The sequence below is a fragment of the Equus quagga genome, chromosome 5, assembly GCF_021613505.1.
Source record: "Equus quagga isolate Etosha38 chromosome 5, UCLA_HA_Equagga_1.0, whole genome shotgun sequence".
NCBI classification, from domain to species: domain Eukaryota; kingdom Metazoa; phylum Chordata; class Mammalia; order Perissodactyla; family Equidae; genus Equus; species Equus quagga.
Genome location: NC_060271.1, coordinates 59,833,440 through 59,858,878, shown reverse-complemented (window position 1 = coordinate 59,858,878; position 25,439 = coordinate 59,833,440). Strand labels below are relative to the sequence as shown.

Sequence of the window (25,439 nt, the reverse complement as noted above, 5' to 3'; positions counted from 1 at the left end):
ACGCCCCTCCTGCTGGTTTCTTGAAAACCCGTGGGAGGCAGGGGGCCACAACTTATCTTGCCCCTACGAGCATCTGCAGGTAAGTCCCAAGGGCGGGGACAGGGCCTTGGGTTGTGCGAGAGCCCCTAACCCCACAGTGGACGCCTAGTTTACTGAATCCATCTTCTATGTCCGGACATCCTCAGGCTGACGTTTAGGCACCCTGCAGGCAGCTAGCACACGCAGATCCCACCTCTTCCCTACAGCTGAGGACCCCCAGCCACAGCGGGCCCCCCGGACCAGTCAAACGTTCAGACGCTTTACTTCCACTGCCCCTGTCTGTGGGCACGAATTACAGAAGCCAGGCTGGGGCCTGTACCACTCCTTCCATAGGACAGTGGCTTGGTGCACACTGGGTGGCAGTGGGGAAGGTTCCATGTCCCACGTAGCTGAAGCGTTTACGACTCCGATATTCCTGGAGGGTAGAAAGCTGGAAGTAATCTTTCCTCCGCTAAGCTAGTTGGGAGCCCATCCTCAGATGCGCCTCCACACAAGCTGATGGAGTAAGTTCCCCTCCTTCAGCCAGGCGTCCCCACTTCCCCTCCCAGAGTTCTAGGAGGCCAGGCCCCTCCTCTCCAGCTTTGACTCCCAGTGCTCTGACTTCTCCCTTTGGCCAGAAGCCAAGACTGGCTCCCAAGAGGCTGCAGCCCTGGTCTGGTTCCCAGCCCCAGAGCCACCACTGTGGGAAAACACTGGAACCTGGGCCGTGCCCCCTCTGGAGAGGGATGCAGGCAGGCGGGGACCACAGAAGGGGCAGCTGCCCCAGGACTACGGGGAGGTGGGGCCAGCTGGGCCTCCCTCAACCCACAGGGAGCTTTCCCTCTTGGCGTGCAGAAGGCTTTAGCCCGACTGTCTCATCCCCATCACAGTAACAGTTTAATTTTTTCCATTTTATTTGTCAATATAAAAATACTCAAATATTTACAACAAATAAATACGCGGGGACACAATAAGTTACACTGTTAGGAGCCCTCCTCCTAGGGCTGGGAGAGGATGTGAGACATCTGCAGCGTGCCCACCCTCTCTCCTCCCTCCCCCTCCCCCACACAACCTTTCCCAGCCCAGTAATGGAGGACAAGTATAAAATACCACTGAACCCCAGAGCCAAGTGGGAGGCCCCCCCACCCTTCCCCCCAAACACACAGGAGGCTTCATCTCCCTCCCCCCACCCTGAAACATTCACAGCCCTAGGAGCAGGACTAGGCCCACCCCAGAGCCCTTCACTCCCCCAAAAAGGGGCACACAGCACCCTGCCCAGCCCACCCCCATATGTACATTGCTGCCCCACACTGGGACAGGGGGGTAGGAGAGGCAAAGTGAGACGACCCCTTCCCCTTCATAGCTCCAAAGACTCACCAGGAGGACCCCAGGCCAAGGGAAGACTTGACAGAAAGGAAGACCACATCATACACACAGACACACAGCCACTTCTCCAAGGGGAGATTGGACCGAAAGGAAGACTATGTCACATGCACGCAGATGCACGTGCACACACACACACAAAGACACACAAACACACCCACATCTCCAACTTCTGCCTTGAAAAGTTTTGGCTGCTGGGGTCCCATGTGTCTGTGATTCACAGCCCCTCACAGAGGAGGAAGATGCCTTCTGTGAGGCTGGTGCCCTGGTGAGCCACACCAAGTGGCAGTGCCCGTGCTGAGCAGAGCAGGTCCTCATGGCCGGGCGGGTGCTGGGCAGGGTCTGTCCCAGGCAGAGCAGGTGCCCGCGCCATGTCCCTGAGGTAGCTGGTGCCTGTGCAAATGGAGGAGCTGCACCTCCCGCGCCGCGCCCACTTTAGCAGTGGGGCTCCCCTCATACCGAGGACTCCTCGGGGTTGGAGTCTGGCAGAGGCTGGCGCTGCTGCAGTTTGCGCCTCAGTTCGTCGGCGAGCTCAGGCAGGGGGTGCCCGAGCCCTCCCCGGTCCTCGCCCCCCAGTTGTAAGCGCACATAACCGTTGGCATTTGAGTTCCGCCCACCCCCCAGGTGAAGCCGAGTTGGAGAAGGCAGGGGCTGGCCGGGGATGCCCGGAGGCGGAGAAGGGGGCCCACCCCCAGGCTGGCACCTGGCGTGTCCAGGCACGATCTTGAGGGAGCCGTCGGAGTAGTAGTAGCCAACAGGATCCCAGAGTTTCTCATCGGTTTCGGGGCCGGGCCGGAAGGGGGGACTGGTGGGCTCCTTGGGCAGCTCCAGAGGGTACACCAGGGTCCTCTCTGCCGCCTTGGCACCTTTCTCCAGTTCCTCCCGCAGCCGCCGGCGCAGTGACAAAACCAGCAGCAGCAGCACCAGGCACACAGCCCCCAGAGCCACCACAGCCAGCCACACCAACCCCAGGTTTTCCAGGGGTGCCCGGGCCTCCAGGGTCACCGATGGGCCTGCCACCACAGCCACCAGGTAGCCTTCTGCAGCCAGCCGTGCCCCCTGCTCCTCCGAAAAACAGTGGTAGGCCCCAGCATGGCGGGGCTGGGCTGCCATCACGACCAGGGCCTGTAGTCGGGCATCATAAAGGAAGGAGCCAGGCTGTTCCGCAGGCAAGTCCCGGCCCCCGAAGGTCCAGCGGGCGTGGGCGAGGTTGGAAGAGAGGCGGCACGGCAGCACCAGGTCTGTGCCTGCCACCACTGTGATGTTTTTGGGCGTGAGCCTGACTGCAGCAGCAGAGAGGAGAGAGAGCAGAGTCAGGACAGGAGACCCGGGGCCAAGGGGTGCTGATGCAGGTATTCTAGCTCTGGCCCAGGGCCCAGGCCACTGGGAGGGGGACAAAAATGATGGCTTACCTTTCTTAGTGCCACGGAAGTTACAGATGCCCGAGGTGTCTGAGACTGTCACATGCTGGATCAGCAGGGCTCTGGAGGAGCAGGCAGAGTTGGTCAGCATCCCAGCTCTCCCCTCCTGGTCCCAGCCCGGGCAGAGCCCCACTCACCCAGAGTGGCCACCCACGGCCACACAATGGCTGGTGTTGACGCTCCAGGCACAGTACGGGTCCCGAGCAAGGACGCAGTCTGCACAGGAGCGGTACTTCATGCAGTCAGCCAGGGGCAGCTGGACCAGCTGAGAGCGTGAGCCCGTAAAGAGCAGCTTCTGCCAGAGAAGTGGGGCAGAAGGGAGGGTCAGCCAGGCCAGGACCAGGCCGGGACAGCTGGAGTGCTGCGGGGAGCACTGGGACAGTCGGGGCCAAAGGGAGGAGGAGGGCAGTGCCACCATTCTGAGGAACAAACTCTAAGGACCCAGGCACGCAGGGAGGGCTTACTGCAATCCAGACCCGATCTTAAGCACCTTAGAGACGTGACCTTATTAGAAAGAACAGCAGAACTGTGAGGCCGAGAAGTATAATCACGCTCATTCACACTCACACACACTCACACACACACACACAACTCCAGCACAGTATAAATAGTGCAGGAAGTCCGTTTTCCGCAAGGCCCGCCAGCCCTCACAATAGCATCAGCACAGCATAAGGTGTTTTCCTGTTTGAATGGCGGTTGCCAATCTGTGTGTTTCTTCAACCACACACTTTCTTTCTGCCATTATTCCGTGTTCTGGGGAATAATCTGAGCCACAGCAGTTGGTAAAAGGGGAGCCCACGAAAGTTCACGGTGCCACAAACAGGCCAGAAGAGGAGTGCACGAGGGTAAGATGCAAGCAGCACTCGCGTCTCAACAGATCCCCCACCAGATCCCTGCTGATCCAGGAGGACAAGAAGGCGGTGGGGGGCAGTGGGGGCCTGGTAGGAAAGCTGACATCGTGAACAAGTGCAGCCTGAGGCCCGGCCGACGGCGGCACCCTCTGGGAAGAGGATGTAGGTAGCAGAGGCATCGCACAACCTCGAGGGGTCTGAAGGAGGCGTGCAGAGCAGCTGCCAGGGCCCCAATCTGGGAAGGCAGCCCCGCAGGGACCTGGCTATATATAACGCCTGCGAGCGCAGATTCCGTTAGCACTGTGTTTCCTGGAACCGGCCCCAAGCTCCAGGAGGTGTGCTCGTGCCTCCCACCCCTGCAGTGGCCAAGCACCAGACTACAGAAGGCTCAGGGACAGTGGTGTGTGGGGCCCGATTACTACCTTGCTCCGGGACAGGACCAGGCTTTCCACCGGCTCCTGGTCAAACACCTGCAGCTCCTCGATCAGGTGGACCCAGGGCCCCAGGCTTACGGCCTTGAGCAGCCAGCCATCGCCTGTGGGGGTTGGGGCAAGACAGATGTAAATGGGAGGGCGCCAGGACCCTGGGGCATTTCCAGATCTCCCTGCCCCGGGCACACAGGCTTTCACCCAGCCTCCAGAAGCCGTGCCCATGTGCCCACCTGTGCCAATGAACAGCACGGTATAGGTGGCTCCGTCAAGCCCCATAACCCGGTCAGCTACGAGGTGGGTGAAGTTGGTGTCCTTCTTCACGAGCAGGGGCCGGCCCCACCGAGGCCCCACCTGCTCCTCCATCAGCGGGTGCTTCTTGATGAAGTTGAGGGTGTTGTCAGGCAGCTCCAGAGAACTGGTGTAGCCGTGGCGCCGGTGCCAGTTGTTGATGCACTGGGTTGAGTGGGGAGAGCTGTCAGCCCAGTGGGAATGGCACTGGAGCTGAGGGCAGGAGCACACCCCTGCCCCGAGCACTCACCGAGCCGGGCCGCGGGCTGGGGACTGGGTCGGTATAGCGGCCCCACTTCTGGGCCTGCTCGCGGTACTCCTTGTAGGGACCTTCAAACACCCTCTGGATCTCTTCTAACTGGTACTCGCAGACTGCTGACAGGTCCACATCGCCCCTGTCACAGCAAGGGAGGGACCCCAAGGGTCAGGCCTAGTGCCCCCTTTAGCCCAGCTCAGGACACAAAGCAGGAAGGCAGGGCCCAGCCCAAAGCAGCCATGTGCACAACAATGTGATGGCAGCTCTGAAGTGCATGGGACACTGCCCACCTCCTGCAGGGAGCTCTGAAGAGGGGCAGGTGCCAACATCTTCCTTGGCTTCCGGACAACTGACCACTGGGACTTCTCCGAGGCCTGCACCCATAAACCATCCCTAAACCCACACAGCTGCTCCTCCCCACCCCCAAGGATTCCTGGCCAACTCACCATCGTGCCTGAAAAACCCCAAAGAAGGTGGTGTTGTGCCAAGAGGTATCCTGCAGGGTGTGCAGCGCCTGCAGCTGGTTGAAGTAGAGCTGCCGGTCGGGGGCCGAGCACACCAGCCGCGCCTTCAGGAACGTGGTCCACTTCCGCTGCAGGGTCCGCGCGCCCCCCATGTCTCCCTGGCAGATGGCAAGGGGACACTGCCGGTCAGCTCTGCCAGGCCAGCAGGGCTCCCAGGGCTCCCCACCGCGGGATTCTGTACCTTGCAGACGCGGGCTACGCGAGCCACCACCTGCTCCGCGTAGCAGTCGTACTCCACTGCTCGCTCACTGAAGAAGAAGTAGACCTTGTCATCGTCCCCCGTGAAGCTGCCCACACTCTCTGGAATGTAGGCCGAGCCTACAAAGTGAGGTTCTAAGGGAAGCGGGGGAGGGTTAGCAGAGCGAGGCCCTGTGGTGCCTCCCACCCTCGGCTCCCCCAGGCCCCCGGCCAGCTCCTCGGGGCTCACCGTTGAGCCAGAAGGCCAGGTACTCCGTCTTCATGGAGTGGTGGGGCCCCATGTTACGCAGGATAACAGGCTCCGTGCCCAGGAAGTTGTTGAGCGTGGCCGAGTACAGCTCGCCGTCTGTGGGAGACAGAGGGTCAGCCAGGCCAGACGTGAGGTGAAGATGCACTCCAGCCACATGGCCCCACAGCACCAACAAGTCCTGGGCGCCCCCCCCAGCCTGCAGTGGGGACAGCCACTCACCCACAAGGAGGCCAGTGTGGCCCTTAGCTGGGTCATAGGGGCACTTCCCCTTCCCATCCTCAAACTCTCCGCGCTCCAAAGTGAAGGTGAGCATGTCCTGGGGCAGGGAAGAGACGACAAGCCTGAGATGCGGAAGGGCCCAGGGGTACAGAGAGGGGCGAGGAGGGGGCTGAGGGGCGAGGAGGAGCACTCACGATGTAGGCGCACTTGGGCTGGAAGGCGTAGGTGCCGCAGACGTACAGGTGGGACGTGTTGTATGGCTGCAGGAAGCGGATGAAGTTGAAACATTCCGTCTGGGAAGAGAAAGGCATCCAGTTAAAGGATGAGAGCCTGGGACATAGGGACACAAGGACCAAGAGCAGGACCCAGACTAGCATTGGGACAGATGGAGTGAGCGCTGGGGAGACAGCGTGTGCCATGAGGCCTGGTCAGCGGGAGGCACCGGGGGCTCTGGCGATCCGGACAGTGTCCTGAGCACCCACCTGGTTACTCTTCCCTTTCTGGATACACTCGGCCTTCTTCTCAGCTGGTGCCTCCCACGAGATCTGGGGACAGGGAGGGGGCACATGAGCAACGTCACAGCTACAGACTGTTGGGCATGTGCCACAAACACAGCCTGTGGCAGCAACATGGGGACACCAAGTGAGAACACACGGTCCCGATTCTCTAGGCACTTATTTCAGCTGAGGACAGAAGCCCCAAACCGCCCCAATGCAGCAGAATTCAGTGAGTCCCCCAGGCATGGGGAAAGCAACATGCTCACTCTGCCAAGGGTGGGTCCTGGAGATGAGGAAGATTCCTACAGGGGGAGGAGAATGGGACGGGGGCAGCTGGGCTAGGGGGACAGCTTGACCAAGCGGAGCCCCTCTGGGTCCTGCCTCTCTACCCTGCCTGTATACCTCCCACTCCCCCACCTCTCACCACTCCTTGCAGCTCCAGAGCCTCCTCGCTGAAGGCAAACAGGGCCTCCCGGGCCCCCACGTACAGGAGCCCAGTCGGTTCGGTCAGGGTCAGCGTCAGGAAATCCTGGATGCCCGTTTGGGAGAAGCGCCGCACCACTGTGGCCAGCTCTGCAGGGACAAGGTGGGAGTGAGCAGTGCTGTGGATGGGTGGGCCTTCCTGGGGCTCCAGGCCCCTCACCCCAGAGTCAGCCTTGCTCTGTACAATGGTCTCCTGAGCCTAATCACCCGTTCCCCACATTAGAGCCAGTACCCCACAAGCAGATGTCAGCCAAGCCCCCTGACTGGCAATAAAGGGCATTTTCTGAATAGCCTTTTGCTGACAACTCCCTCCAGGCCTCTTTGGCCTTTCCCAGCCCAGGAGGAGGCAAATCTGGGCTGGTGAGGAGGAAGGAAGGATATCTCGGCCACAGCTTCCGGCCAGAGGAAGCCATCAGACTGATGGCTCTCACTCTCAGGGTCAGCAGCACCTCTGGCTGCAGAGCCGGGCACTTCCCCTTCCAGCTTCCTCAGCTGCTGCTTCCGTCTTTGCTTTGCTGCCCATCACCCACATCGGGGTCCAGCCAGGCCCCAGCCCCTGATACAGCTTGGAAGGACATTCAGAATGTGTGAGTGTTTTGTCTTAGGAGACCCTTCCCTCTAGCAGGACCCAAATCCAGGCTGCCACAGGCACAAGCACAGCTGGCCGCTGGGACGAGCAGGGATGGCAGGAGATGGGAGTCATGACTGGGAGGCCAGGCCTGGAAAGTCAGTGGAAACTAGAGGCTGGGGACCAGAGATGGCTGGGAAGCCTTGCTGCCATTCACCATGCAGGGCACTACAACATTCATATAGTCTCAGGATTCCTATGTCAGCCCCTAAAATAGCTGCTGACTTGTCCTCAGGGTCCCCCTAAATCATCGTTAGTCTTTGGAGCCAAGGAGGGGCCCAGACACAGGCCAGCAAGGGAGGGCTTCATTAGCACCTGAGTGGAGCCTGTGGGAGGTGAGCTCATCCTAGGTCCCCAGAGCACATGGATGATACAAACACCTGACATCACCTCTGCACACAGGTGCGTACACACAAGAAGGGCTGTCAGGTGCACTGTCCCCCAACATGAGCACGTGCATACACACCCACCCATCCAGGGCCCCAAAGGCCCCGAGTGCCAGGGCAGCAGAGGGGGTCTGTTACAGTTGATAAGGGGGCTCCTGGGGACAGAGAACTAGAAAGTATTGCTGGGGGGAAGGTGACACCCTTCACTTTATGCCTATTCTGGCTCAGGTTTCTCTCTGGGCTCTCAGTGCTAGTGATAATTCCGGAAGAGGCATGGGGAGAGCGATGCAGAATGATCTCTCCCTTGCATAACAGGGGCAGCTGGGCCCTAAGCGTCAGAAGGAGGGATATCCAGGTCCTGACCTGGACTACCAGTTCTGGGTCCCTGGGGCCACTCACATTTCTTAGAAAGCCAGGTCACATTGGTGGGCCTTGAGCCTGACAGAATAAAGCTGGCACAGTCTAGGGGGCAATTTCTTAGCATCCCGCCTCCCCCAGCAGTCCCTCCTGGCCTCCCATGTCCCACACTGGTCTTTCCCCTCATGACATCAGGCACTCACCCCCAGAAGATACTGTCTTCCGGGGCACCAGGTTCCACCACACCTCAGCCCCAATGCCCAGGCCCCACAGCCCCACTGTCAGCAGCCAGACAGCCCAGTGTGGGGCCATGGCACACCCCCGGCTCTGAGCTCCAGGCCAGCTGCCCTGCTGGGGGAAAAGAAAAGGTCAGAATCACAGCCAGAGCAAACGGACCGGAAGGGGGCCCACAAAGCCCATGCCAGGAGGCACTGACAGGACAGAAGACCTGATCAGGCCTCCCCAGGAGGCCCCATGGATTCCCCGCTGCCGCTCCTTGGAGCAGAGACCTAGTCCCCTCCCACACCTCCACAGCCTCCAAAGGACCATGGGGTCTCCCTGAGGGGAGGGAGACGAACTGAATCAGCTGGAGGAACGGACACTCCAAGAAACGCTCTCTGGCCTCCAGGCCCTCCCCACTCCCTCTCTCCAACAGGAAGTTGTTCAAGAAAATAAAAAGAGGACCCCCTCCCCCAAGCTCAGGCCTGACTGATTCGAGGATTTCTTAAAATAACCTCTGGAGGCAGGACCTGGCCCCACTGGGGCTCCAGCCTGCCCCAAGACCTAATTCTGCGACGCAAACCCCTTAACAGGGTGAGGGGGCATGTGGGCGGTTGGAAAAGCCTCCCCCAGGGGGTACCTGGTGCAGCAGGCGTGCGGGGGGTCCCGGCCCCAGCCCCTCCCCTCCCCCGGCGCAGACAATAGCCGGGCAGAGCCCAAAACCCCGTTTCACATCAGCAGAGCCGAAGTGGGGCCGGGAGCTGAAGGGGTCCAGCTTCCCGAGGCCCCTTTGTTGCCCAAGAAGGGAGGCAGGAAGTGGGTGGGATGGGCGTGGAAATGACCGGGGCCTCATCCTGTTCCTCGCAAAGCCTCCTAGGAGACACTAGCCCTCGGGCTGAGGGCGGTGGGACAACAGAGGCGGCTCCGCTCTAACCAGGGTTCTCCCCGCGGCGCTCCCAGGTGGGGGAGGGGGACAGTGAGGACCGGGCGGAGAGTCCGAGAGGGCTTCCTCTTGGGCCGTGGGGGCTGCCCCGCGCAGGGCGGGCGCCTGCTGTGCTCCCTCGGGGTCTGACGAACCTTCCCAACTCAGGGATTGCGCCCCCGGGACCTTGGCGAGGCCAGGCCAGGCCCTCTAGGTTAATTTCCACTGCTCTAGCCCTCCGATGTTGGGCACAGAGACACCGAAGCTGGGGACCTGCTCACCCCAAAACAAAGGGTCCCCGCCAGGACCCCGATCCTGGTCCCCCGGGTTCTCCCCTCCCCCAGCTCCGGGGATTTGAATGCAAACAAAGCGGCGGCGCTGGGAGCGTGGTGGAGCCCGGCCTGCGGACGCCCCCTGTCGGCCTCGTACCCCAGCGCGGGAAGGGCGGGGGGCTGGGGACACGTTCCCCTCCCCACCCGTCCCCAACACACCCCCAGCCCTGCCTCTGCCCCTTACCCCAGGCCCCGGCCGGACCCCGCGGCGCGCTCCGAGGATCTGCCCGCACAGCGGTGCCCCCACCCCCAACCCCTCCCAGGACGGGGGAAACAGGGGCAGCCCCGGGGTGGGGATGGAGGAGTGCGAGACCCAGGTGGTGCGACCCCCACCCTGGCCCACGCCAAGCGGCAGGCCGCGGACGGCGCTCCCGCGGCCGCAGGGCGAGCGCTCCAGCCGGCTCGGGCGGCCCGGCTCAGGTCGGGAGCAGGCTTTCCAGGACCAGCTGCCTCCTCAGCGGGCCAAGCGGGCCGAGCGGGCCAGCGAGGGGCCGCGGCAGGGAAATCCGATCCCACAACATCAGCCTCAGTCCCAGCCCGCCCCAAACTTTCCGTCGGAGGTGGGGGAGCGGGGGCAGTTCAGGGACCCAGAGAGGATTCCAGCCGCCGACCGGACAGCCGTGGGACCCCCCCCTCCCCTCAGCCCCGCTCCCCTGACTAGTCCGCGCCTCCGGACCCTAAGGCTGCCGGCACTGCTCGCCTCGTTCCTGAGCCCCCGCGAGGCAGCCCGCGAGGGGCGCACGAAGGATCTCGGGCGGACAGCTTCCCCCCGCTGCCGCTCCCTGCACCCCTAGACCCTGGCCCTCGCGCCTGCGACGGCCCCTGCCCGAGTCGGGGGACAAAGCGGCCGCCCCGGAGCCCCAGGGCTCCGGCCCCGCGCAGCCCTGCCCTCACTCACCTCTTCTTCGCGGCTTGAATCCCTGGGCGCCGCCCTCGCGTTCGCCTCCGACCACGGTCCGCCCCCACCCGCGCGCCGCCGCCCGCCCGCGCGCGCCCGCCCTCCTCCGCCGCTGCCCCTCTGCCACCGCCCCTCGGGCCCGGCTCGGCTCGGCTCGGCGCCCCTGGGCTCGGGCTCCCCGCGCCACCGGGGCGGGCGCCGGCTCTTTCTCCACCGCGGCTGCCGCTCTCCGCCCCCTCCCCCTGACGTCAGGCTGGGGGGGTCTAGCGGAGGCCGGGGGCGGGACGCTAAGGCCCGCCCAGGAGGGGGCTGCGATCCGCTGCGACCCGCCGGCCCCCACTCTCCCCGGCCCGGGGCTCGGACCCCCGCCCCTGCCCGTGCCCTGCCTCCCCGCGCCTCGCAGTCGCGGTCTGCGCCACAGCGCCAGGAGGTGGGGCGGGGGAGGGACTCCGGGCATCGCCATGGGGGAATCGGACTCATCCGGTCTCTGAAATGTCCCCAAGGCCAACCGCAGGCTGAGCGGCCGGGCTCGGGAATGGGGCTGAGGGGCTCCCCACGCTGCGGCGACAGGAACGAACGCGGGCAAGCCACCTTGGGGCGCAGGGGAAAGCGAGGCTTCTCTTCGGGCAGACCAGAGTGGTCTGTCTTTTGGCTCCGAATTCTGCTTCGTTTCTTGGCCCCAACGCCCAGTGGCCCCTACAGTCAGACTGGAACGGGCCTCACCAGCCAAGAAGACCCCCTAGGCTCCGGGGCAGTTTGCCGCTTGCTTCTCACGCTCCAGGCAGAGGGACCCTGCTCAGTGTCCTTTGCCCAGCTGCCGTGAAGACAGCCCTCCACTCCGGTTGCACAGAGCCTACCCCCAGGAAATGGCTCCTGGTGCCACTAGAAGGCTGAATAACAAGTGACATGAGCCCTGATGTTCAGATGAAAGGGGCTGAGGGGAGCCAGGAGAACCACCACCTTCAGATCCCCCAGCCTCCGCCCACGGGCTGCTCCTAGAAGTAACTTGTAGCTCTTGCCCCCTGGGGGTGCTGGAGTGGCCTCCTTGCCAGCCGGTTCTCGGAGCTGGGCAGGTGGACAGAGGAACCCCAGGCAGGTTGTCCCATCAGCACCTGGGGACAGATGCCACCTCCTGGCTGGGTGCAAAGGGCAGAGGTGCAGAGACTTGGGCCCTGAGGCTTCGGTGGTAACTTTCAGCCCAGTGCAGTCATGGAGGGGAGGAACACTTTAGGGCCTGTCAGCAGATCTGGATTATAAATCAGTCCCGACAGGAGCTTTTGTTCTGGGTTAAAACTTGGCATCTGACAAGTGGAGCCCAGAAGAGTAGTGGAGATAGTTGGGAAAAGCAGCCCAGTTTGGATTCAGTAACAATTGGGTCTTTGCTGATATACATAAAGGCCCCTTCTCCCTCGCTGGCCAAAGCCACAATTCCCAGCTCCTTTTCACCAGAAAAAAGCTGTGGCCTTGGAGATGCCACCGATAGGGGACAAGTCAATTACCAACAGCACAGAGCTGGCACCAAAGGGAGGGAGGGAGGTGGTGTTGGGACCCCTGTCCAGGTTAGAGCCCGTGTCTAAGCACAGGTGAACTGATGCGCAAACACCCTTCCCCTTTGCTCTGTGCTTTAGACTTTGCAACCTGCCTTCACGTACACTTTCTCACTCCACCCTCATGACCACCCTTTAAAAAGTAGGTATTGTTTCTCCCATTTTATAGAGAAAAGATTAAGCAATCTGCCCAAAGTCAAGGAGATAATTAGCAAGGTCAGAATGTTAAATCAGGTCTTGGGACTCCCAATTCTGTCTTTCCACTAAGTGACAGTGTCTCCTGACAAGTTTTAGGCCTAAAACACTGCATTTTCTGCTGTTTTTCCTCACCTTCAAGTCTTACCTCCCCCCCGCCCCTCCCAGCCCACTAGGTGTGAGGGTTACCAGGCAGAGACTTGAGCTCCTGGCTCCACCTGCAAGATGGCCCCAGTGGAAAGTTTCAAAAGCTGGTTTGGTTTCACTGGCGGGGACAGTCTTCTGAACCTCAGGGCAGGCTTCTCCATTCCTGCTGACTGACGCCGGGAGCCCTTCCCTCCTAAACGCTCCTCAAAGACAAGACTGCAGCCCCTCTTCCCTCCTTTTTCTGCCTTTGCCCATTTCTGGTGGTGCACTGCCCTTTTCCACGGGTAGGTGGGTAGGGGATAAGTTTCCTGCATGACTACTTGCTCATGATTCATAGCTTTTAATAGAAACACAACTGGTAGAAAATGAGGATTCCTGGGTCTTAAATTAAGAAAAAAAAGTTACTAATACCAAAAAAAAAAAAAAAAGAGGCTCACGTACCTATCAATCTCCCTGGGGCCTGTCTGGCATATTTCATGGAAGGTACCCACCATTCAGGTCTCAGGCCTTGGCAGGCCCACCTACTTGCCCCATTCGTTCAACCACTTGTACCCAACTCAAGGAGGGACAGAGAAGTACTCATTGCCTTCTGGGGTTCTCTAAGAATGCACTGGCAGCTCAGGCCAGCCCTCAGAGATGGGCCCAGGAGTCTGACTTGAAAAGCAAGGCCCCCCCTGGTCCTCCACACTGGTCATGTGTCATGGTGCCTCTCAGCTGAGCTCCTTGCCCCCCAGCTCTGAGGCAGCTTTCTGACAGGACAGAGCCCAGGGTTCATCCTGGAGCTCTCTAGTCAACATTGCCTGGCCAACTCCCAAGGGAGCCAGGAGCTGCTGACAACCCACAGAGGGGAAATGAGAAAGCCTGGGTCAGCCACCCTTCAGAGATCTTTCTGAGGGCTTGGGGACTGAGGTGAGTGGGGCCATAGGAAAAGGACTTCCTCTCTCTACTTCCTCCTAAAAGAGAGTTATCAAAGCCACCCACCTGGGAAGCCTTTCCCTTCCCAGCCCCTCCCTGCCACCATCACCAAAGGAAGCAGGAAAGCATCCGTCACCACAGCCCCGGATGCTGCTTTTCCAGAGGCTTCAACCAGGATGTCCCTCCGCCTTTCCCCAGGGGCTCAGGGATCTGGAAAGGGCAAGTGGTGAAGTCGCCAGCACCAGTGTGGAACTCTTGGCCCGGAGGAGGCTGAGTCTCTCACTGGTCCCAGACTAGTTTTAGAAGATCTGGTCAGCTCCCAGCCAGTTCCAGAGAGGGCCCATTACATGTCCCAGGGGATACTGTGTGCCCTTGGGTGACCTCGAAGTGCACACCTCTGCTCAGGTTACAGCCAGGTCTCTGGAGGGACTAAGTTGTCACCAACACCTCCTCTCTCCTTAGTATCGATTTCTCCTTGGGGATGAGCGTGTTTGGGGAGCAGGGGAGGAGGGGCAGTGAACAAGATCCAGACCTGAGTAGAAATGCTCCAGATGTCTACGCTGATGGACCGCTGGATCCCCTTCTCAGAGAAGTAGGGGCAGCTTCGAGAACTGGAAACTCCCTGTTCAGCCTCTCATGCCTCCCTACTCCCTCTCTGCCCTTGGCAGTGAGAACAAAGAAGGGAAATTTCAAAGGTGATTTCCAGGTTTCCAGAGCAAACTGAATAGCTGAGGAGTAACTGTCAGGATGTGCAGTGTCAGAAGCTGGGGCAGCCCTGAGGGAACGTGAAGGAGGCTGGCTCTCCAGAACCTCCCATTCTTATCAGAGGATCTCAGGCCCACCTGAAGCCGCTGGGGCCTCAGTGGTGCCCTGGCGAAGGAGGCCTGTGATGTAGCCAGCAACGGAAACCAGAACTCTCAGGCAAGTCACCTGGGCATCCAAGTCACCCTGGCAGAGGGTTCCACCTCTCACTTGGCAGAGGCTGGGAGGCAGGGAGACGTCCCATACGGCACCCAGCACTCTGCCATGGGCTCGTGCCTTCTGAATTATAGATGCCCCTGGCTCTGAGCATTCTGGGGACCCAGCAAGGGAGGCAGCCCCAGGAAATGACAGGCTACATTTCAGGTCTGCAAACTGAGCCCCTAGGCCTGAAGGTCCTTTATTTGGTGGGAATCGCTCTCCTAGTTATCCCGCCTGACCCTGAGCCCTGTGGCATGAAAGTACAAAGGAGAGGGACACACACACAGAGGAAGTCACAAGCACTAGCCATGGCAAAGCTCCATTGGTGGACACTCAGGTTGAGCTGAGGAGTGGGCACAGGCCATCCTCTGCTACTTCTTGTTATCTCTTATGGCCCTGCAAAACCCCACCCCAACCCAGAAAGAGTCAGGAGGGGCCAGAGACTGGAAATGGATTTTCAGGGTTGGAGGAGTGGGCAGAGAGAGAAAGTGGATGCCAGGGATCTCCTCAGGGTACACAGGGCCCACTCACTTCCCAAGGTGGGCAGGTCAGAGACATCCAGCACCCCATCAGGGATCAGGGCCCACAACACTCATCTTGGGTAAGGCTGAGGGAAAGCAAAAGCAGTAACTGGAATTGTCTTTTGGCACCACCCCCTCACTCCTAAATCTGGGGAGTTGATTTCAGAGCGCAACAATAAACTGAATTAAGTGTAATTACAGCCCTGATCCACCATCTCATTCTGTAGATCCTCCCCGGTGGAGGCAGCCAGTGGGGAGTGGTCCCAGACCGGGTCCAAACAAATGTTCCCCATCCCTGCTCCCTGGGTTTCTGACAGCTCTGGGGCCACAGGAGTAACCAACTGCTCTTCCTCAGGATTTACAAACAGCCCTCTGCTGCAGGGGGCGGGGCCGAAGACCCAGACACAAGGCTGGGCTGTCGGAGGTGAGAACGGCAAAGCTCAAGCAGAGATGTCAGGAAACTGGATGCTGGGCATGAGCCCTCAGGATAGGGATTGAAGGAAATCTTCTAAACCACTGACACTGAAATAAGACTTTAGTATGCACAAAGAAACTTCACATTAGTGACAGAGAGAGAGGAGGGAGGGTGGGGAGGCCCAGGGAAACCAGAGCTGCGGAGACAAAGGCCTCGGGGGAAGAGGAGACGGCTGGGAGCGGAAGCAGAGCTGAGGGTGGGCCAGGCAGAGACACAGGGACCCCTCGCCCGGCAGGGTCAGGGCAATGGGGCAGGCAGCTCTTGCTTCGTCAGACTGGTCCTCCTCTGGTGTCCATTCTTCGCTTCCTCCAGTTCCCTGGGCCCTGTTCACTTCCTGCCAGAGCCAATAGCCCTGGGCCCCCTGCCCTGCTCCATTAGATGTCTTTCCAGGGGCTGAAGTACTGGGCCTGTGGCAAGAAGGGAAACAGAAGCCGATAGCCAGGCCCGGCTGGTGCCCAGCACCCTGAGGCTCCCCAACTCTCCAGCATCCATTCATCATCCACTACCGGCCTCCTCTACGCCAGGTGCTGAGCAACGAGAGTCCTGAGGCTCACAGTGCAGGCAAGGACACGGCAAGTCCACAGGCCACTTGACCACAGCCTTGCCTGGGTTCCCTCTACTCACTGCTCGCAGGCCCAGGGCGGCGGTGTGAAAGGAAGGTGGGGCCTGTCCCCTGGCTGGACCAGGCCACGAATCACTTCTCTTTCTTTTCATGACAAACACCTTGTTTCCCACCAGAGACCAGTGTGATCTAGTTCCTTGGGGATTGAGGGTGAGGTTTGCTCCCCAGCTTTCTCAGAGACTTGTGAAATCTGAGACCCAAGCCACAGCCTGTGGCTGATGTGTCAGCCCCAAGTCAGAGGTTATAGAGGGAAGGACAGGCAGGGAGAAGTCGGTGGAAAGGCAAGTTGGAGCCACGGAGCACTGGGAGGGTGGGTGGAGAAACAGTTCTCACCAGACCCAGCTGTCTCCATCAAGGGTTGGGGGCTGGGGGAGGGGAGGGCCCCTAAGCCAGCTGGTACTGCCTGCTGGAGGGACCGAGGCCAGAAGGGAGGCTGCCAGAGTAGGGACTGGACGATGCTTAAGTCTGCAGGCCTGGAGTCAGGCTGGCTCTGTGCCTTGGTTCTGACATTTACATGCTGCGGGTGTGATGGGGCAAGCTATTTAACCTCTCAGTGACTTTGGTTAGCTTGTTCATCTGTAAAATGGGATCATAACTATACCTGCCCCATGGGGGTTATGTGGATTCATGGAGAAAAGGGTCTTCATTCAATAAATATTAGCTATGAATATTATTACCTAGAGAATCTGAGAAAATTAGGTGTGTGGAGGTTATTGCTCTAGAAATTGGAGGGACTAGGGCAGCCTGGGAGTGTTTCTCCTAGCAGAGCAGGAGGCCAGCCTCAGGGCTGCAGGACAAGCAGGCAGAGGGCGGACAGCTGGTGCCTCTGGTGTCCCTTCCTGGCACTGCTCACAACAAACTGGTACTCTGGCCCAGGCTCTTCCCTCTCCAGGATGAAGTTTTTCTTTGCATTTGCTCAGAAGTCGGCCTCTCTGTACCCCACTCATCACATCCCCACACTACGCACTGGACTCTTGATAAGGATGATGAAGGTCCTCTGAGGCGTCTCCACCCTCCCCCACACTGCCCTCTCCACCCATCTCCCAGCCAGAAGCTCAGCAGCTGTAGTTGGGGTGGACTCGCTGTTGTTGCTGGTCAGCCGCCTGACCACTTCCCTCCCCTCCCAAGTCTGGGGGCTTGAGGGAGGCACCACCTGGGGCTGGCAGTGGGTCAGCAGCTCCTGCCAGCGGATGTAGGTCTGGGCAGCCAGATCCTTGAGTTTGGTCCGGTGCATGGCCTGGGGGCTCTCCCGGATATGGGTGCTGATGTGGCGGTCCAACTGCATGCACAGCAGCTGCAGCTCCCCCTGCAGAGGTGAGCGAGGGGGAGGGTATGACACAGGCCAGGCACATCCATAGTCAGGGAGGAGGGAGAACAAGTCAGAGAAAAAGAGGGACACAGTTGAGTGGCTGCTCAGAAGTCAACCAGGAAAGGGAGGAGAGGGACAGGGCACCTGCCGGGGGCTCGGGTCAGTATCCCCAGGGAGCACTCTTGGGATGGTGGGGGAAGGAAGAGGCCTGGCTCCCTAGGCCTGCCTCTTTCTCAGTCTCCCATTCTTTGCAGTTCCTGACAGCAGCTGGGCTCCAGGCCAGCCGCATGGGAGACTCACCCATTGCTCTGGAGTAATGTCCTGGCAGCTGACCACCACCTCGGCCAGTGTCAGGAGGCTGTGGCACAGGTAGCAGACCTGGAGAGAGAGCACAGAGAGACAGGCTTCCCTAACTCCTTAATTTCCAGATTCCTTGTGCTCAGGCCCAGTGGGCCGAGGGCGACAGTTTCCAAAATGTTAAAGGAGGGCTCTGGGCCCACTCACTCAGAGCTCTCCCTCTGATGAATGACTATCCTCCCTTCCTTCAGGAAAAGAAGAAATGTCTGCCATCCAGAAACCCACTCTGTCACCCAGCCTTGTCCTGGGGTGCCAGCAGAGAAAGCTGGTTGTGGGGAGGGGCCTGTTCACTCTGACCTCTGCTCAGTGTCAGTGGTCTCTGCTCCCTGAGGCACCCGTGCCTGTGGCCCTGTGACCGGGTGCCACTATCCTCTATGGTGGGATGTGGCCCATGGGTGCCCAGTTCACCCCTCATGGGACACCACCTGCACAGATAGATGTGCAGCCCTCTCTGCACAAGGAAACCTTGTTGACATGAGGAGGGAGGCGACGAGAGGGAGGCTGATGGAAACAGTTTGGGTTGAGCATCTGTGCACCTTACCCATCGGCTCATACCCTCACTCTTGCCGGATGGATACCCTGAGGGGTGAAAACAGGACAAGGGCCAATTCCATGTGATCAGAGAATGGTTTGATCCCAAGGTGCCCTTGGACTCTGTTGGTGCCCATTCATTTATGGGACATTCACCTGCTGTGCAGAGAAAACAAGGTACAGGGAGCACCCCAAAGACATGCGAGGCTCTAATGTGAACACAGCCTGCTCCTGGCACTCTCAACTCCTGCCTGTGGGCATGCCCCTCCCCCACTCAGAGGCGCCTGCTGCCCATCCCCTTCAGACTCCTTATGTCTAAGATGGGGCGGGTGGCAGGAAACAACCCCATCATCGTGCCCGGGGCAGATAACCAGCCCTGAGGCTGAGCTGGGATGGGAGAGGCAGGCCCGCAGGGCGCAAGCATGGTGATAACGCAGTTGGAGCTTAGAACCAGCCCAAGGCTCCCCCATCCCCCCACTTCCCCTGCCCTTACTTATCATCCTCCCCTCTTAGAGCACCAGGCAGTGCCCCAGAAACAGCGGCCGCCTCTTTGCACAGACCCAGCAGCCTCCTTAGGACAGAAGCAAGAACCATTTTTGAGGGTCCTAGACTTGGCACTATGGAATACTGTCTTCTTGAACTCAAATACCATGGTGCAAAATCCTGAGGATGGGGGCCACCTGCCCCTCCCCCAGCAGCACCTGCCCTGCCCAGAACTCAGCCTGTTCTTTAGCACAACAGCTGAGGCCCAAGGTGCCCTGACCCCACTGGCTGGCCAGGTGAGCAGCACTGCACACCGCAGGCACAGAGAAGACGCAGTGGGGACAGCTGGGGGGCCCACAGGGTGTGCCTCCAGGCATGCTGCCTGGGCTGGGGAAGATGCAGCTTCTCTGAGCCAGCTCCCCCTGCTAGGTCCTGCAGCCGCCTGTGCCTGTGCCCGAGTCCCCCAGTGGGCTGGCTGGCTAGCAAGCTGCTGCTTCCCACAGGTTCCCCTTCCCCAGCCTGGCCCTGCTCTAGAGAGGGCCACAGCATTCAGAACTCCTTCCAAAGTCTGCAGTCCTGGCAATGGCTCACACCTCCCCTCATAAAGCAGGTTCAGGCCTGTGTGCCAGACACTGTACCTTGACTAAGACACAGCCACAAACACTCAGACATTACAGGGAGAAAGACACTTCAGAAAGGCAATCACTGGGTCAACAAATACTGAATCTCAGCTTCCCCATGGACCAAAAGAAGAAAGGGTCCTTCTAGGTTTTTGGGGGGTGGTGGTGGTGGAGTGCAACTCAGATGGCTTCAGGGAGGAAGTGACTACGCTAAACCAGGCCTCAAAGGAACAGTGGGATTTCAGGTGAAGGTGGCCCTGTGGGGGCGGGGCTGGGGTGGAGATTACAAAACCAGACAGATCCCAGGGCTGATGCAAGAAACAGAGGCAGGGCATGCTGGGGGACTGACCGCCAGGTGGCTGGCTGGGCTGGAGCAGGGGGAAGGGAAGGGGTGCCCTGAGGACAGGGCTGGCAGCAGAGGGTCTGGACTGTGGGCCAAGGAGGCCACTCAAGGCTCTCGAGCAGGGAGGCTGGGATGTCAGGGACAGACTGGGGGCGCCTGGGAGAAGCAGGTGATAGAATCGGTTGGGTTGGAATACACCAGAGGGAAAATGCAGCTCTGGCTGAGAAAGGATTATAGGACATCCTTCTGCATCTTTTTTTTTTTTCTTTTTAAGATCGTTTCTCTACAATGTGTGTGCTTTACTCCTATAATCAGAATACAATGAAAGTTTTTAAAAATTAATTTTTAACAAGACCATGCCACTTATAACTGACTGAGTCTAGTTGCGTTTGGGGTGGGTGCAGGGCAAGGGAGCGGGACATGACCTTGACAAGCAGCAGAGCTCCCAGGACCAACACCCCTTTTCGAGAGGGTGTTGAACAAGCTGATGGTGAGGTGGCAGGAGATGCCAAAGAAAATCTCCAAGGGTGGTGGAGCTATCAGTAGGTCAGAGGATGGCTGGGAAAGGGGCCCGTCTATGGGGGTGGGTGTGAAAGCCTGGGGGGTGGGGCAGAGAGGGAAAGAAAGGGGGCGCCCTCAGACCTTTCACTTGTAGATATTCCCCAGGCTCTTCCTCTGCCTGGGGCCCAGTTGGACGCCTTTGCGTTTCAGAGGTCCCTGTGCTGTGTACAAGGCCCAGGGCTAAAACGGACCTCGGAGCCACCCTGGGATGGGTGCAGAGGCCAGTCCCGGTCCCAGGGGTGTTGGGCTCCCCGCCCCCTCACACCCCACCTTCCCCTGCAGAGTTTATCCTCCTAGGAGGGAGGCGTGGTGGGGGTGAGCCTAGGATCTGAGGAATTCCCTGGAGGAAAACTGCAGTGGAGATTTATGGGAGAAAAAGCACTAGGACTACGCGCAAGTACCGTTTCACAACTTCGTCCTTATGCTGATTCCCATAACTGAATCTGGAGGGAAAATCCCAGGAAAATGATTCCGAATGTGTTTGTTTTGGTGGGTGGGGGGCAGGAATAGGAAGAAGGAAATAGTTCTGAAGAAAAGCCCTGTTAACAACATATTATAAGCTGATTTTCCAAAGGTGGGGGGATCCCTGCCCTCTACCAGGTAGGAGAGAGGATGCATTTTTCTTTGCATGTGAGGGTGATCCCTGGAGCCAACTCCTAGGTGAAGGGAGGCCCTTTAAGGAAGACTCTGAGCCAACTTAAGGGAATAAAGGTCCACCTGTGGTCAGAAATCATGACAAAGACAGCAGTAGTCTTACTTGGTAGTAGTTGTACTTCTGGAAAAAAGGCTTGGCCATTGGCATAAGAAGTGCCCAGCCCCGCCTCCTCCCCTCACTTCCTGACACCTGCAGTCTCAGAGTGGAGGAGAGGTGACAGAGGGTCTGATCTGGTCCAGACAAAGGGACAGCGGGTTGCACAGGGCGCATGTACGGCTTCTTCTGAACCTCACCCTCGCCCCCAGCCCCTAGGCTCCTCTCCCCTGCCCTGTTTTTATGAAGGTCAGAAGCAAACATTCACAGAAACTGGGGCTCTGCAGCTAGGAGGGGGCTGAACCTGAGTCTCCTTCCTCTGAAAATCCTGGTGGATTCTGGGAGACCAGAGGCGGGCCCAGGAGTGCCAGCAGGGGTGGGCGAGAGCCGACCTGTTCCCATAGGACACAAAGTAAACAGCAAGGTGTGAGAGCTGCGTTTCCTGCTCCAGTTGCGCCGCCGTGACCAACTCCTGAACTTAGCAAGCCTGTTCCTGTCCTGGCTGGCACCATGGAGACATGGGGCTCTGTCTTTCCTTTCAAGAACTGACTGGGGGTTGTCAATGCCCAAGCCCCCTGCCTGCTCCCATTTCCTCCCCAGCTGGAAGTGCAAGATGGTCCTTCCACAGGCCTGAGGCCCCTTCCAAGTCCCTAGGGGCGTGTGTAGGGGGGTGAGGGGGGGAGTCAGGGCTGCTTCAGGGTTAAGGAGCAGTGCAGAGGCACTCCTTAAGTAGGGGGCGATGCTTGTCCAGCCTTCAGGATCTTGTCTGAAAAATGGGGCTTTGCCAGCTCAGGCCACCCAGTACCTCCCTCACTCGGTGTGAGCCGAGGCTGAGAAGCCTCCATGGGAAATGGGGGCAGGGAAACCTCAGTCAACTACGTGGGGAGAGGCAGAGTCTGAGGGCAAGGAACAGACGTGCCCGAACCCAATGCCGACAAGACGGGGTTGTCCCCTGCCACTGCGGCCAGCAAGGCCTGCAGCTTCCATTTTCTGGGTCTCTCCCCCGAGTTTGGCAGGCCGACTTTTCAGAGAAGTTCTGTTAGGATGCCTCCTTCTTAGCTCTAGAGCCTTAAAGCGGGCCCCGCCCTCTCCCTGGGGAAGGACGACAAGGGTGAGAGACAGGAGACAGCCAACAGGGCTTGTCACCCACTGTGTGGGGGAAGGGGGACGGGAAGGTCAATGTCTCCTTGGTCTGGTCCAGCTAGTTCTGACCCCAGGAACCACCAGCCAAGTCTTCATTTGCAGCACTTTCATCATAAGACGAAAGGGAAAAAGGGTAGGCATTTCCCAAGAACTTCATCCTTTAGAAAATTCCCCTCTAGCTAATGCCAAGGAAGCAGGCTGTGGCCTGGGTTATTTATGCTAAAAAAGGGCAGAAAGGAGGAGGGAGAGGATCTCCCAGGAAGCCCCACGCTCTGGCCAGAACACTTTGGTTTCTCCCATCTCCGGTCACGATCAAGAATCCAGTCTTCCCCCAGGCGAGTCTTCAAACCAAGCCCTTTCCCTGCAGGCTGCCAGGCTGGGTGGGGATGGTAGATCTTGCCACTGGCAGGAGGATCCGGTGGGAGCAGGTCCAGCCAGGCTCTGGGGCAGCTGCTGTGGGGGCTGGGGAGCGGAGGAAGAACCACGGCTGACCCAGGAACAGCTGCTGAGGAGGACAGAGACTGACCCAAAGGACACGGCCCTCCCAGCCAGGCTGCTGGGGCCCAGGGGCGCACTCTGCAGGTGTCCCCAGCTCCCACTCAGGAAGCTGGCCTTGGATCCTACTGGTCCTGGGTTCCCTGCCTGGAATGTCAGGACCCCAGAGCAGCTCCTTTGGTTTCACCTCTCCTTGCCCACAGGCTCTGGGTGGTGGCTGCCCCAGGGACCTGAGTTCAGTCACCATCTGGCTGGGTTGCTCTCAGCCCCATCTAGAGTCTAGAGGTACAGCCTAGCCTGACAATTGACCCCAGGAGGAGAATTCTGCCATGGGTCCCATCACTGCCATGTGTGGGTCCTCTCAGGGGGCCTGTTCCTCTGAGACACTTAGCTACATGCACATGTGCTGGAGGTCAACTCTAGAACCAATGGAGTCCAGGAAAGACTGAAGCTGAGCTGGTCCACCTTGACATACTTCAGACTGGATGCTAGAGCTGGCCCCGATGAATCCTTTTTCTTTCTTTCTTTCCTTCTTCTTTTAATTAAACATAAACCCATAGCACCACTTCACAGTGCCCTGACCCAGTGGGACTGGCAGAGAGGGCCTGGTGAGCCCCGCTATCAGCAGATAGAGCTGAGCTTGGTGAGGTCCCCTGACAGCATGCCCATCTCCAAGAAGGCTTAGGTCTGAAGCAGACATGTGTACTCTCTCTCTTTAGCTGGACAAGCTCCCCATGCATGCGTGTGGGTGCATGCGTGTGTGTGTTTCCTAAAGGGGATGTCACACTGTGACATCCCCCTGCATTGCACAACAAGAGCCCAAGGGGAGGCAGGACAGGGAAGGAGAGGGTAGGCTGCTCCTGGGTCCCAAGCCTGAGCCCCAAGGGCATGGTCTAGGTACTCCACCACAGGCAGGGCAAGTAGCAACCAAAATCAGCAGGGATGAGTAATCCTGAGGTAGGGCTACTTGCGGGTCAAGACCAAGAGCCTCAGCCTGGTGAGAGAGCTGAAGCTTGCCTGGCTAGGTGTCCACCAGAACACACGATGAGAGGGGACGCATTTTCCTAGGTGAACCCTGCCTGGACCCGTCCTGAGTGTGGCACCTGCCATCATCTCTGGGCACTATTTCTTCCTTGCCCCCCATGAGCAAACTGCATGACCTACTTCCCTTGCCCATGCGGGCCCTGCTCCAAGGTTCCACTCCCTGAGCTTGGCTGGGGTAGGCACTAAAGCAGGAAGCAGAGGGCTGTGCCCAAAGGAAAGCTGGGTCTGGAAGTGACTCCAACCAGGACAGGTCATCAGCCATAAGTCCTAGTAAGAAGGAAATGACGAGGACCTACGACTGCTCACTAGGAAATGAGGCGTGACCCAGCACCTCTTCCTGCCCAGGGTTCCTGAAGGCACAGGGCAGAGAGATCATGGGGCAGAGCGGTCAGGGAGCAGATGCCACAGGGGGGGCCTGTCAGACTCAGCCCTGGGTTTGTGAGGCCGGACCCTCCATTCTGTAAATGAAAGTGCCTGCCTGGATGCAGGGGTGGGTGGAGCCCTAAACATGGAGCCGAGATGAGGCCAGCTAAGGGTGATGGGAGACAGGCTGGCAGCATCTGGACAGAAACAGGACTTCTGGCTCAGGCGCTGGGAACAGCCACTGCCTGGAAAGTGGCTCTCAGGGCCCCTGCTGGGTGAAGAGGCGGGACGTCTCTGCCAAGGCTGCTGGAGGACCTCGGGGCTCCAGCTTGTGTCCACCTCTTCAGATTCCTCAGAAGATGAGCCCCTCACCTACACTTCTAGCTGCCCAGAGAAAGTGAGTTCAGAGACCTGAGATCTGGAACTCACTCACAAGAGACAGAAGGATTCTCTTTTAAGCTCTAACCCGAATTTGGGATTATACCCCGAGCAGCCCTGGCCCCTGCTATTGCTACTGGGCATACGACGGGACAAGTAGGCCATAGCACAGTGGGGCCGAGGTGGGAAAGAGATGGAGTTGGGACAAAAGCAGGAAGGCTGTGGGCTTTCTGTTCCTGTGGATCTGCTGCAGGGAGGTTATCTCAGAGCATCTGACCCATTCCCATGTCTGCTGCTGGGAGGAACCAAGGGGCTGTAGGCAAACCCTTGTACAGTGCTCCCACCCAGCCCACCCTTCCTTTCTGGCTTCCTGCTGGCCCTGGGGGGTGGGGAAGATGACAGGAGGGGACTGGCTGGCTCTTCCTGCTCCTCCAGCTGGGACTAGAGACCCTGACCCTGGGGGGATGTAGACCGGAAACTCAGCTCTGCTGGTTGTCCAGAGAGGGACGAGATTCTCGGTGTATATGTTTGAGAATCTACAACTGGGTGTGCATGTGCACATCAGGACATGGGTGTCAGTGCTGGAGGAGCCACTGAAACCAGCCAGGAGCTTGGCACGGGCATCTCCAGGGGCTCAGCACAGAGCAGAGGCTTCCTCAAAAGCCATTTCCTCAAAAGCAATGGCTTCCTCCCTTCTCTTTCTTATCTTACTTGCTGAATTATCTCCTGGCATGGTGGCATGGCTGGAGCCTGGGAGACACTGCCCTTCTTACACTTCCCACGGATATCAGAGTGTAGGGCCACTGCCATGGCTGAAGACCAGGGGTATGCCCTGGACGTCTAAGGTTTCCAGGTGCCCAGGATCCTGCCCCCTCCTTTGTCAGGGTGTCCCAGCCTTCTGTCACCTAAACTCAGGCCATGTTGTTCCACAGTGGTGACTTCAGCTCTGACTCCAGGGGAAGACATATGACCTAGGCTAGCCAATCACTGTGTGCCTGGCTATGCGACTGGCTTAGGGATGAGCACATGACCCAAGCCAAGCCAATGAGACTCAACTCTAGGACTCTGGTTAGGACTCTAAAACAGCAGCTCTCCCTGGCTCCCTGGTTAGGGTTGCTAAG

General features: G+C 59.1%; 2 protein-coding genes across 3 annotated transcripts in view; both read right to left on the bottom strand.

Annotated features, from left to right (window-relative positions):
* Positions 1-914: 914 nt before the first annotated feature.
* SEMA4C (semaphorin 4C) lies at positions 915-10,925 on the bottom strand. 2 transcript variants are annotated; one of them, XM_046660737.1, is made up of 15 exons: positions 10,562-10,925; positions 8,394-8,541; positions 6,761-6,909; positions 6,322-6,384; positions 6,034-6,132; positions 5,840-5,936; positions 5,600-5,716; positions 5,354-5,505; positions 5,095-5,270; positions 4,643-4,787; positions 4,335-4,557; positions 4,096-4,208; positions 2,960-3,117; positions 2,814-2,884; positions 915-2,684 (listed from the first exon to the last, which is right to left on the bottom strand). In XM_046660737.1, exons 2-15 carry the CDS (start codon positions 8,500-8,502, stop codon positions 1,855-1,857), a joined length of 2,502 nt encoding a protein of 833 aa, XP_046516693.1. In that variant the 5' UTR covers positions 8,503-8,541; positions 10,562-10,925; the 3' UTR covers positions 915-1,854. The 2 variants fall into 2 exon arrangements, with proteins under 2 accessions (XP_046516693.1, XP_046516694.1); XM_046660738.1 differs by having other exon boundaries at positions 8,394-8,538.
* A 3,586-nt stretch (positions 10,926-14,511) lies between these two features.
* FAM178B (family with sequence similarity 178 member B) overlaps positions 14,512-25,439 on the bottom strand; it is an 87,267-nt gene continuing 76,339 nt past the window's right edge. The window contains exons 14-16 of the mRNA XM_046662600.1: positions 17,553-17,630; positions 17,097-17,249; positions 14,512-15,728 (exon numbers count right to left, since the gene is read on the bottom strand). Coding sequence (XP_046518556.1) covers positions 15,696-15,728; positions 17,097-17,249; positions 17,553-17,630 — 264 coding nt within the window. The 3' untranslated portion in view covers positions 14,512-15,695. The remainder of the gene's footprint in view (positions 15,729-17,096; positions 17,250-17,552; positions 17,631-25,439) is intronic.

What these genes read in the sequence shown, in the direction of transcription:
- SEMA4C (XM_046660737.1), bottom strand. Translation starts at nt 8,502, where the DNA reads ATGGCCCCACACTGGGCTGTCTGGCTGCTGACAGTGGGGCTGTGGGGC. An exon ending in AGAAAGGGAAGAGTAACCAG is followed by an intron (nt 6,133 to 6,321) that starts GTGGGTGCTCAG and finishes TTCTCTTCCCAG; the next exon opens with ACGGAATGTTTCAACTTCAT. An exon ending in AGCCCAAGTGCGCCTACATC is followed by an intron (nt 5,937 to 6,033) that starts GTGAGTGCTCCT and finishes TCCCTGCCCCAG; the next exon opens with GACATGCTCACCTTCACTTT.